The sequence below is a fragment of the Neodiprion pinetum genome, chromosome 1 (genome assembly GCF_021155775.2).
Source record: "Neodiprion pinetum isolate iyNeoPine1 chromosome 1, iyNeoPine1.2, whole genome shotgun sequence".
Lineage (NCBI taxonomy): Eukaryota > Metazoa > Arthropoda > Insecta > Hymenoptera > Diprionidae > Neodiprion > Neodiprion pinetum.
This window is the reverse complement of record NC_060232.1, coordinates 19,226,895-19,240,189: the sequence shown is the minus strand read 5'-3', so window position 1 is coordinate 19,240,189 and position 13,295 is coordinate 19,226,895. Positions and strand designations below refer to the sequence as shown.

Here is a 13,295-nt window from a genome sequence, read left to right as displayed (position 1 = left end):
GGTTGCGCCGAGAGCGACTTTCAAACGCTGCTGCCGCCATTTTGGGCACTGTTTGGAAAAGGCAGCAGTGGTTTTTCTTCCACAAAAATTGATGATCTTTCAGATAAGCTTCGGTTTTTGAGGAGGTCGATGATGATAAATACCTGGGTGCGGGGTGTCGCGCTTATTTTTCGGCAGCAACTGATACGGCTTATCAGGGGGGCTGGTAGCACTGACTTTTCGTATAGTCCTATCCCTCAACTGTCTCGAGGAACAATCCGAATACGGTAGACTTACCATGTCACAAACCTAAAAAAATTGTCTATGTTTTGTTTTTATAATGTTCACCGGCCTCAGACACGGCAGCAGGGCCATTTTGTGTTCACCTATGAATGACATGACTAATTATACCGGGACGATATCTAGAAACTATACAGTCAATGCGCATGCGACAAATAATTTAATCTCATTGGTCGGTGAAATCGCCCCGCGGCGATGTTTTCGTCTACTGAGCCGGGGGCCAACGTACACAAAATGAGACAAGAGCCGTAAATCTCTCGTGTGTGAAGCTGCGGATTGAGATTATGTTACTGTTTATTTTTACGTAGCATGAATTGTCTGAGAAGGAGTAGTATAGCAATGGGGGTTCTACACGCAGATTCCTGTTACCGAAACTTACCGACATACTCCCCGACTTGAGGTCAAAACCGTGCAACCTTACCGACAGTTGTGTCGGTCGACGGTAAAAATCGCACTGCTTCACCAACAATTCTTATCGGTCGAAGGTCAAAACCGTGCTGTTTTACCGACAATCTTACCGACCGAAGGTCAAAGTCTGTAGTGCTCACCTGCCAACGGCAACGGGTGCAGCGGGGGCGAGAACTTTTTTACCGTCCCGCATTCTTTTCCCACGATAGGACTGCTAATGTGTAACATTAACCACTCCAAATTCCTTTCCCACGGTAGGACTGCTGATGTGTAATATCAAACACCCCCACATTCCTTTCCAACGTTATCAACCACACGACATTCCAAAATTAATGGTTCTGAGCATTGTTTTTCACTTACTCAGATGCCAGTTTGATATCAACCACGTGACATTTTTTTTGGCTTGTAACTGTCGTGTGAACTCAACGATGATTTTTAAACGGGTTTAGTCAAGACCAGAGTGCAAGGTCGACCGAAAGCCGCGGTACATTCAGAGCCATGGATCAGCGGTGTTGGGTTACTATCGCTCTAAGAATGCTAAAAGGTGCGCGCGCATACACAAACATACGTACAGCTGCCCTATAAAAAGGACGCTAATCACTGCAAACGATCATTAAGTCACAACTTGTCACGTATACGTGAGAAAACAGCTCAATATGGGATCCGCAAAGTGTTTGAGATTGATCGGTATTATGGAATCGGCGTACAAAATCTTAGACAAATCATCATCAACAGCAGAGATTCAGAAATAGATAAGATTCGAAAGCCAAAATATTCGGCTTCTGAACAGAATTTTGCGAAAGGCTTTATCGATTGGAGAGAAGATAAGAATTATCACAACGATTGGACTCTTGAAAGCGCTCGCGGAAAAATTCAAACGTCTTCAGAAAACGAGTGGAGGTACGCGGAAAGTAAGAAGAAGCGATCAAGTTCACTGGGAAGATTTGGAATCAGCTTTCGAGGGGAGAATTCGAACTGGATCCATCGTCGTTTTAAAGCATAAAGATGTAGAGAGATTTCTAGAAGACGCAAAGGTACTGGCTGTGACGAGACTAAAAAACGCTTTGAAGAATGACAGGAGCTTGAAAGCCAACGTTATCCTGGCTTGTAAATTTGAAGTTGGAAGAGGTGATCACACGGTGGAAGAGATCAAATTTTTTGATACGAGAAATGAAATCATCCTCCAGACAACAGATATCAACGAATGGTTCATCGAAAACGCGATGGAGCGTTTGTTGAAAAAGGTGGAAGATTTCCAGGAAAAGGATTCAGGCTGGTCGCTGACTGAAATAATCAATTTGACTGTGAATATCAACAAGTACGTGCCCCTACGAGGCGGTGTCTTCACATACACCCCGTTACCTAAGCATATCAGTGATAAGAAGGCTGTAGTAAACATCAGAAACAACGACTCTTACTGCTTTCTTTGGTCGGTCACCGCAGCTCTGTTCCCAGCCGACAACAACCATCCTAACGCGACCAGCTCGTACCCGCATTTCAGCTCAGTGCTACGGTATGATGGTATAAAGTTTCCTATGTCTCTAGACAAAAACACCATTTCAAAATTTGAGAAGCTTAACGGCCTTTCAATTAACGTTCATGGTATAGGCCAAGGTGATCGGAAAAAAAGTGAAATAGTACCGATTCACCTGAGTCAGAATGAGTCTGATAAACCTGTAATTCATCTTTTGGCGATCGAAACTGAAATCCCTGACGATGACGATGATGATATAGATATGGAAAATTATGAAAAAAATAGAATCTTTCATTTCACTTGTATTCGAAATCTGTCTCGATTAACAAGATCTCAAATTTCTAAGCATAAATGTCGTACTTGGTTGTGCGATAGGTGTCTGTCTAATTTTAATTTCGAAAGATGTTTGTTGAAGCACCGAGCTGATTGCATGAATTTAAACAAAACCAAAGTTATTCTACCTACAGATGAGGAAAAAATACTGAAATTCAAAAATTTCAAGCACAAAGAAACCGTTCCATTCTGCATTTAGGCGGATCTCGAATGTTTACTGGAACCTACGCTCAAAAAGATGGGTACAAGAACAATTTATCAGAAGCATCTTCCGTATAGTATAGCTTACTATCTACATTGTGCGTTTGACGATTCAATTTCAAAATTTGAAATTAATCGTGGAGAGACTTGCATTCAATGGTTTGTGAATGAGTAAGCAGAATTGGCACATTCGTTAGAAGTTTATTTCAAAACTGTTATACCGATGGAACCGCTCAATTTCAATCAAATCAACGGATTTCATTTAACAACAATGTGTCACATTTGTGAAAAACCGTTTACACTAATAGACGTGAAACATCGTAATTACTGCCATTTCACAGGAAAGTACCGTGGTGCTGCTCATTGAGGTTGCAATCTAAATTACCAAAATTCGCACACCATCCCAGTAATATTCCACAACCTGTCGGGTTACGATTCACATTTTCTGATCAAAGCACTGGCTACATCGGTCGAGAGAACAGTTGAACTTCTACCCGTAAAAAAAGAAAAGTACATTTCCCTTACAAAATATGTCAAGAGGACAGATATAAAGTTTAGATTCGTAGATTCGTACCGTTTCATGCCCAGTAGTCTTGAGAAATTAGCAACGTATCTCGGTGATGATCAAAAATCAATCAGCGGAAATTTTATCGTAGCTCAGATAAATTTCAGTTATTGACCAGAAAAGGAGTGTTCCCGTACGAATACATAGACGGTTGGGAGAAGCTCGAGGAGAGACGGCTACCATCCAAACAACAATTTTACTCAAAATTAAATGATCGGGATATATCAGTCGACGACTATGTACATGTATGTAAAGTTTTGTCAACTTTCAACGTTCAAACTTTGGGAGAGTATTCGGACTTGTATTTACAGACGGACGTGTTTTTACTAGCCGACGTTTTTCAAAACTTTCGACAGAGCTGTTGGACAACGTACAACCTGGACCCGTTACATTATTACACCGCGCCCGGTCTGTCGTTTGATGAGATGTCAAAGTGTACCGACATCGAGCTCGAGCTTCTCACCGACATAGACATGGTTATGTTTATCGAAAAAGGTATCCGTGGTGGTGTGTCACAGTGCTCGAACAGATACGCAAAGGCTAACAACAGGTACATGGGGGAGGCATTTGATCCTGAGGTCGAAGAATCTTATCTCATGCACTTTAACGTCAATAATTTGTACGGTGCTGCTATGAGCTTTACTCTGCCATACAGTTCCTTCGAATGGTTATCAGACTTCGGACAATGCGACGTCCTTACCATCTCGGACGATGCTGAGTTTGGTTACATACTGGAGATGGATTTGGAATATCCTGAGGAACTGCATGAAATTCATAAGGATTGACCATTGTGTCCCAAGCACTATATACCTCCGATCTCGAATAGTAAGCAACCGAAATTGACGCCCACGCTACTTTCCAAGAAAAACTACGTTGTTCACTATAGCGTTTTGAAACGATGCGTACAATTAGGCTTAAAATTACTCAAGATTCACAGAGTTCTCAAATTCAGACAAACCCCGTGGCTAAAAAACACATTGATTTGAATACCGATTTGCGCAAAAAATCGCACAATGTATTCAAGAAGAATTTGTACAAACTGATGAACAACGCAGTTTTTGGCAAAACAATGGAAAATTTCAGGAAGTATAGAGATGTTAGGCTGATCACGAAATGGGATGGAAGATACGGTGCCAGAGCTACTATAGCCAAACCCAATTTTCACAGCTGCACCGTTTTCGACAAAGAAATAACTATCGTCGAATAATGAGTGAGACGAAAGTCAAGTTGAATAAACCATTGTATGCAGGTTTCTCCATCATGGATCTTGCCAAAACATATATCAACGATTTTCATTATAAATATATTAAACGGAAATTTGACACCGGACCAAAATTCATGTATATGGATACCGACCGTTTGATTTACAATTTTACCGTCCCCGACATATGCAAACATATGAAGGAGGACTTGCATAAATTCGATACGTCTGATTATCCGCTTGACAACGTTTATGAAATGCCTCTAGCGAACAAAAAAGTTCTCGGCTTGATGAAAGATGAGAATAACGGTGAAATAATGCTGGAATTTGTAGGATTAAGAGCTAAATTGTACGCATTCCTAGTCTTGGGAGATGAAAAAGACAATAAACGTGCCAAAGGTGTCAAAGGATCAGCGTTGAGAAAAATAACTTTCAACGATTATTGGAATGTGTTTTGAACCGTGAAAAATTTGTGTACAAATCAGCATTTGATATGAAGTCGGAAACATGAGGTATACACCGTAGAACAGCAGAAAGTGGCACTGAGCTGGAATGACGACAAGCGGATCGTGTTTCAAAACACAACCGACACGCTTCGGTGGGGTTACAAGCCTACACCTTAGCTTTGTAATTTATAACTGTACCATCATGTACAAAATATTATTATGTAGGATGGTGAATGAGAACGCTCCGAAATATAAAAAATTGTACAACGATGCATATGTCTGTCGATTGTCTAAAAAATGAAGATGCATACTTGTTTTGTGTCGGGTATAAAATAAAGAGGCACATACGTTTTTACAAAAAATTCATTTATTCAAATGTTGCATATCCGATTCGGTTATCCAACTGTTGTGTGTATTGTCAGAACCTAACCATTTAACGTATATTTTTCTTCCATGCTTCTTGAGCACCTTCTCCACCAGATAGATATCCGGATGTTTAACCTTGAGGAGCTCTTGTTCGTAGAAACCATCAGCGATCGGTTGATCTCGGTAGTCTTTGCGCTTGTACGTCACAGGATGAGTATTTTCCACTCGACTCATCGTGAATATTTCAATCGTCCAATTGGGAGTGTAACCTTCCTCGAAGACATTTTTGAATTTGCTGATCCGAACTTTGTTGCCGGATTTGAATTTTGTCAATATGGTAGGTATCGCTCGAAGCCCTCCGTACGCCTGACGTAATAACAGCCTCTCGTTTGCGATGGTGACATCCGACGATTTCATTCGTATGGTTTGGTGTTTGGCGTTGTTGTAAGCCGAAACAGAATCAGATAAGATATCGAGCCACTTGTAGCTTCCTTGCATGCTGAAGCGTTTTCACATTTTACCTCTTAGCGTCCGATCGAAACGTTCACAAATCGAAGCCTTCAAATTACTGTACGTGGAGTAAAGTCTGATTCCGTAACGTGTAATAAGCGATTCAAATTTCGAGTTGTAAAATTCCGTTTCTCTGTCGACGTGTAAATTTTTGGGCACCCGTCCTTGAACAAGCACAGATTCCATTGCCTTCGTAACATCATCTCCAGACTTGCTCTTCATCGGTACAGCCCACGCATACTTTGAAAAAATATCAATGACTGTAAGCATGTACTTGTAGCCTTTGTTTTGTCCAGCGAATGACGTCGTATCAACAAGATCCGCCTGCCAGGTCTCGTCGATGCAGCGCACGTCTCCACGTCGACGCGGGTAATTCCGGCGTGCAGGCTTATGCAGTTCCATCACCAGTGCTTGCTTTTCCTCGTTCATATTCCAACGCTCTTAGTCGGGTGTCCAATTGAGAAATGTTATCAGCGTTTCGGATCGACGGGTCTCTGCCTGTTTTCAAGTCTGTGTAAAAGGTATCCAAGGCTTTTTCCGTGGTGAGCTCTAAAGCTTTGATCATTTGATCGAGGTTGTCGATTTGTTTTTGCAGCACGTTGAATTTTCGTCTCAAGATTTTCAAAGTCACAGCATTGTTCGGCTCTGCGGGATCTGCGACATTGCACAGTCTCTTGTTCCGTATATCGTAATGCCCGTCCGCTGTTATTTCAAATCCGACACCCGGAAGACCGCAAGCGCTCGCGGCCGTGTTTTTATCCAGATGCCGTCCAAACACGTCGACACTCATCTCGGTAATGAATGCAAAAACGATGGGAGCTGCCTAATAAATGATTCCTGCTTTGCATAGCTCTTCGATAATGGAGATTATTTCGTTATTTTGACTTGGATTTCCCGCTGCCTGAGATGCCAGGAGTAAACGAAGACGCTCCACCAACTAGTTTGGATCATCCCAGAAAACGTATTCCGTTTCAACACCTCGTCGAGTAATCATAGCTTGCGGAAGTAGACCCTTACCATTTCGGCGAGGTTATGGGGAATAATCCATTAATTCGGCAATGACGTTTTTGAATTTGTCACTGTTATCGTTTTGAACAGCCGCATCGAATGGGTAATACTTTTTATGCGCGTTCGTTGCGAGGATCATGTTTTTAAAATTTCCCCGATCTCCGGCGCTCACAGAAGATCCGTTAGGCTTCTTTTTGAACAAAAGTTCCAGCAAACCCTTCGTTTCCGGGTAAAGCGTATCGCCAATACGAATGTAGTGACTCTCAAAAGATATCAACGAATCACCAATCATTAGTCCGCTTGAGAGGTTGCGTACACCGTACACGTTGTCCAATTCACCTTTTGTCTGAGCATCTCTCATCAGTGCGAAATACTCATCCTCGATTTTCTCGACCGGTGTTTCTACGATTGTTTCATCTCCTGCCGAAGCAAAGGAGTCGTCCATTCCCGAGACAGTTTCATTTTTCGTTTCATTTTTCATCTGTTTTATTTCTTCTTTAATTTCTTCCACCTCTTGTTTTACAGGTTTCGTATCTTTTGTAACATTTACCAGTTCTTGCAACGGAGTCACTACTGGTTTGAAAACGTCACTCAATTTCTGAGTTGTAGATTCCTTGCCCAACCTGAGCAATCTGTGTTTTCGACGGATCGCAGCACTTGCTTGAGCGATCTGATGTAGGACATCCTTTTGCTTGGAAATTTCAGAGCTCTGCATGTTGACGCATCTGAGTCTGCAACGCTACTGCGTCTCTCGCTCGAAAACGTTAGATTTTATTCCTTTTCCAGGCTCACAAAAGAATCGAATCCCCTCCTGTACCGTCCTTCGGTGAGCTCACTGTCTTTGTCGATCACCAGAAACCCGTACTTCCCGCCATTCCAGCATACAGCGCACACACTTTTAAACTCTGTGTAAGACATATCGGTGTTCACATGGTCGTTGTATACGTGTCTCAGGTTCATATCGTCTTGTTTGAATAACACGAGTAAGTTTACGTTGTCGCGCACGAGATGTTTGGGAATACGCGCGTACGTCTGACAGAGATAGAAACAGTCAACGTCGTGATGTCTACCCATGCAAAAGTAGGCTCTAATATTGTCCTGCTTCTCGCACGCTACATCGTCAAATATGATTATTGAGTTGGGCAGTGCTTCTTCCGGTGTAATCACTAGCTCACGCTCGGTAAACGCAAAATACTCCGTATTCTCAACATGGTCCAACAATTGCTTCAACAATTGGTATTTAGGTTGGTTGAGAGATTTCGAGTAGATGTAGATATCATCAAATCTGAGTCCGTTGGGATGGGTTATAAGTGTGAGCAACGCATTAGTTTTACCACAATTCGACGGTCCACAGAATATTGCACGTACACTATTCGGGAGTAATTCACCGTGCCGTCTGTGCCTTTTGACATTTTGGTCTGAAAGTTTGTCAAAATTCATCACGGGAAGCTTAGTAGGTTGTTCCTTAAACCGCATCTCGGACATGACTGATCGGATTTGCTATAAATACCCCGTTTTGAGGCACTTTTCTTCAGTCAACGCACGAACATGATCGCGTACAGAGATAAACGAAGCAGCATGCAGCAACATCGTGGCAAGGGTCTGGTAAAGAAAATCATCAACAGCCTTCCAGTCGAATTGCATGTACCTGGTTATCAGTACTGTGGGTCTGGTACAAAATTAACAAAGCGACTCGCGCGGGGTGATCCGGGAATTAATCTTCACGACGCAGATTGCAAGGACCACGACATTGTTTATTCGCAGAATCGTGAAAATCTTGAAGTTATAAACGAGGCTGATAGGTTGTTGACTGAGAAAACTTGGAAACGGGTTCCCGCAAAGGACGCAAATTTGGATGAGAAGGCAGCCGTTTGGGCAATAGCTAACACAATGAAAGTAAAATCAAAACTCGGAATGGGAATACGAAAGTCAAAAAATGTGACCCTGAGAAAAATTATAAATGCTGCAAAACGTTCTATGGTTCCAAGCAACGATGAGAAAGTAGCTATCGAATCTGCGCTGAAGGGAGCTGAGAACGCCGTTAAAAAAGCGGGTGGTAAATGTAAAGTGCAAACACCTCGCGTCCCACCAGTACCTTCAAAAGTCGGTGGTTTTCTACCGTTTCTGATTCCTATTTTCGCTGGACTTGGTGCTACAGGCGCGTTAGCCGGTGGTGCGGCAGGTATAGCAAAAGCTGTGGACGATGCAAGTGCTGCTAGACGAGAACTGGGAGAGAGCAAACGACACAACAATACTATGGAAGCTATCGCGTTGGGCAAAGGGCTTCATATGAAACATGGCTTCCGTACAAAACAGGTCTTGGTCTCCATCTTTCAAAAAACTAGATGCAGTGCTACCAAGTCGAGCGTTGACTGATTGGGACTTGTTGAAATATGCAAAAATCTTTAAGGTTCCGCGTTTACGCGGTGTTTTCATGCGAAGCGAAATGCCCGAAAATGGCCCACGAAAAAACGAGTCAGCTATAATCAACCTTGAAAACAAAGACGGTCCCCGGAAACACACTGGGTTGCATACAAGAAACGCGACAACAATATTGATTACATTGATAGTTACGGCAACCTTTAACCACCCTCAGACCTCATAAAATACCTTGGCGTTGGTAGTGTTAAATACAATCATGAAAGGTACCAGGATTATGATGCATGTGAATGCGGACACTTGTGTCTGAAATTTCTAAGTGGTGAGCTATATAAACATGGTGCGTGATTCATCAAAGTCAGTCTACCACTCGCAGTCATGGATGATTCGTTAACGGTAACGATTTCGGGAACCTCTTCGATTCTCGAGGCACAATATTTTCCACCGATCGAACTTGCTCGTGATAAAAGTTATGCTCTTGGCTTGGTAGAATTGTTAACCTTCAATTCGATTCCCAACGTTGATGTTGGTCATAATAAAATTTACGTAGCTGATAAAGCGATCACCATACCTACCGGCAGCTACGAGATCGAGGACATAGAGAAGTATCTTCAAAACGTGCTTACAAAAACAGATATCAGGCTCGCTAGCAAACCCAACAATAACACATTACGCAGCGAAATCACATGCAACCACACGATTAACTTTAAGCCGAATGATTCCATTGCTCAACTTTTGGGATTCACACCACGTGTATTGGAGGTTGATAAAACTCACGAATCAGACGTGCCTGTAACTATACTCAAGGTCAACGCGTTACGAGTCGAGTCTAGCATTACAACGGGCGCCTACGTCAATGCACACAAAGTACACACTATTCACGAGTTTTTCCCGACCGTCCCACCAGGATACAAGATCGTGGAAGTACCGTCGCACGTCATTTACCTTCCGATCACCGCCAGGACCATAGATCACGTTCAGCTCCGGTTAGTGAATCAAGACGGAGACCTGGTTAATTTTCGTGGAGAAGTTATTACTGTGAGACTACATATCAAATCGCAATAAACGATGGAAATTGTATATAACAGACTATCTAAGAGTAGGTATATCAGTAAGTCGGCATGCATATTACCCAGCAAAAGTTCGGTCCATATCCATGGACGACTCCTCAAACCTGATGGTACAGCAACTGTGAACACACAGCTCGTAAACAACGCCATCTGTCATCTGTTTGAAGAAATTCGCTACGAAATTAATGCAGTTGAGATTGATAGGAGCACGAACGTTGGCTTGATAAGTCTCATGAAGGGTTACGCTTCCCTGCACCCTGGTCAGACTTGGCTGATGGAGAACGCTGGATGGCTTGATGTAATAGAGAAGAAAAAACCAACCGATGACGAGGGTAATTTTGACGTACTGATACCGCTCAGCATGATATTGGGTTTCGCTGAAGACTACCGCAAGATCGTTGTCAACGCTAAACATGAGTTAATTTTGAAGAGATCAAAAACTGACGTCAACGCTATCGTGCAGACTCAAGAGGAGGAATTCAAAATCACGATCAATGCAGTGGAATGGCTCATACCGTATTTCAAACTCGCGGATCAGAAAAAAGTTGACCTACTAAATTTCATTCAGAGAGATCCGCCTATTTCGATGAGCTTCCGCAGTTGGGAATTGTACAAATATGTCTTACTTCCCACAACATCAAAACACGTTTGGACTGTGAAAACTTCCACTCAGCTTGAAAAACCTTGTTACGTCATTTTGGGTTTCCGAACAAGTAGAAAGAACAAGACCGGCAAGAACGCAAGTCATTTCGATCATTGCAATATCACGGACGTCAAGCCATTTCTAAACTCTTAATCTTATCCGTACGACAACCTGAACCTCAACATGAGTCGTACGCGCTCCTGTACGAGATGTACGCAAACTTTCAAGTTACCTCCTACGACAAGAACCTCGAGCCGTTGCTGACTAAGAGTGAATTCCATCGAGACGTCCCCTTATTCGTTATAGACTGTTCAAAACAAAACGAATCTTTGAAGTACGGACCTGTCGACATCCGTCTTGAATTTGAAGCCAAAGCCAACTTTCCCGCTGAAACATCGGCGTACTGCTTGATTGTTCACGATCGTATCGTCGAATACAACCCGCTCAGTGGTGGGGTCAAAAAGTTGGTATAAAAGCTGACCCGTTTTTACCATCTCGCACAGTTAGAAGATGGAGCTTATCGTTGACACACACGGATTTCATAGACCTTTCAGCAATACCTTCACATTGAAAGAATTTGCTATAATTTCAATCTACTCGGAAGCATCTCCATCAATGTTTTTCTTCAAGCCACCTTACGAATGGGATTGTCTGGACGTTAAATACAAAATCCAAAATTCTTGGTTAGAACGCGATTTTCAGGGTTTACCTTGGAGCTGTGGAACAATACCGTTCGAGGAAGTTGAGTGGACCATTGAAGACGGGCTGTGCAAAGCTGAAACCGTGTACGTTGAAAGAGGAGAAAAACGAGATTGGTTGCTTAAAATTGTCGCGAAAGTTCAAATCATCGATATGCTGGACTTCGACTGTACGTCGCTTCAAACCTTGCAAAAAACTTCAGCTGTATCTCTAAGATGCGACGTTCATACGATACCCAACGCAATCTGTGCAGCACAAAACGTTTCGATACTTCAAAATTGGCTACGAAATCATCGTACTGTTCGGATGGCGAGGGTGTACGATTTGTGTCACTGCGTAGAAGCGTCTACAAGAACGGTCCCGAATTCCTGGCGAATATATCATCCTGGTTATGATACTGTTAAATAGAATTATTGTACTATCATTGTGAAGTGACTGTCAACTGTATCCTAAAAATTGTACTCAATAAAACTGTTTTTGAAAGAATATTCATGAAATAATTTCACACCTTCACTTTCACCTTAGCTCGTAAGAGAGAATTTTTTTCAATACGAAGCTTATGTAAGATTCAACCTTGCTCTCCATCCTTGACCGAGCTGTACTCAAACCGAGTTATGTTTTGCATTCCTAGAGCGAAAGTAACCCAACACTGCAGATCCTTGGCTCTGAATGTATACTACTGCAGCTATCGGTCGACTTTGCACTCTGGTCTTGACTAAACCCGTCCAAAATTCATCATAGAGTTCACATTACAGTTACAAGACGCAAACGCAGCTCGAAACCCTCCATCGTTGCTCAGTGGTGTTCGAAGTAGCATTTTCTCATCTTTGAAGACTCAATTCTAGATACAATTACAAGGTACAAAACGTACGTAGGATCAAAGGTATACAAGATGGTTGGGCGATAAATGAAAAAATATTCATAATTTAAATCTTTTTTTAGTTTTGTTTGTTGAACGTAAGACTTCTACAGGACACTAGATATTTGAATGTGATACTCAGATTAAACGTATAAGAATTCAAGTTGACCGTACGGTCCGCCAAGATAGCGTAGATGCAACCGTATCTCCTTACTGGCTGTCGTCACCTTCTGGAACAAATCTTCATCTTCTTGGAGGGCCTTGGTCAGTCAGTTCGGTAGAAAAATCGTGAAAGAGTCCTTTAAGTCCAGAACGATTTTATCACCAAATTTTGTTTCAACCCGACGAACGCCACTGACTCGGTATTCGAAGTATACTTCGAGGTCCGAAAGCTTTTTCAAGAGCAGAAGTGTCTCCAGCCGAGCGACTTCGTTCAATTTTGAAAAGTCCATGATCGTTACTGTCGAGTTGTATGTGCTCAAAATCTCTTGTGAGTTGATTTTCAGCAGATGTTTCACTTCTCCAATATTTTTGATGAGCAGTTCTAGTCGTTTCTTCAATTCACGTTGTTGCTCCAAAGCACTTCTCATTCGCAAGAAGAACAGCTTCAGACTGGCGATGAAGTTTTCACTTTTGACTCATATGACGTTCCCCCACCACATAATTTGAAATTTGGTGGGGGGTAAGGAATGTCACGTGGTTGATATCCAATACGTATGTTTGTGTATGCGCGCGCACCTTTTAGCATTCTTAGTGCGATAGTAACCCAACACCGCTGATCCATGGCTCTGAATGTACCGCGGCTATCGGTCGACCTTGCACTCTGGTCTTGACTGAACCCGTTCAAAATTCAT

General features: G+C 42.4%; 2 protein-coding genes across 3 annotated transcripts in view; one reads left to right on the top strand and one right to left on the bottom strand.

The window, feature by feature from the left end:
- The window catches only part of LOC138190738 (two pore potassium channel protein sup-9-like), a 1,051,447-nt gene that overhangs the window by 128,696 nt on the left and 909,456 nt on the right, over positions 1–13,295 (top strand). The window lies entirely within an intron of this gene.
- On the bottom strand, positions 5,271–5,771 carry LOC138191397 (uncharacterized). Its single transcript, XM_069138144.1, has one exon. It carries the CDS (start codon positions 5,769–5,771, stop codon positions 5,271–5,273), a length of 501 nt encoding a protein of 166 aa, XP_068994245.1.

What these genes read in the sequence shown, in the direction of transcription:
- LOC138191397 (XM_069138144.1), bottom strand. Translation starts at nt 5,771, where the DNA reads ATGCAAGGAAGCTACAAGTGGCTCGATATCTTATCTGATTCTGTTTCG.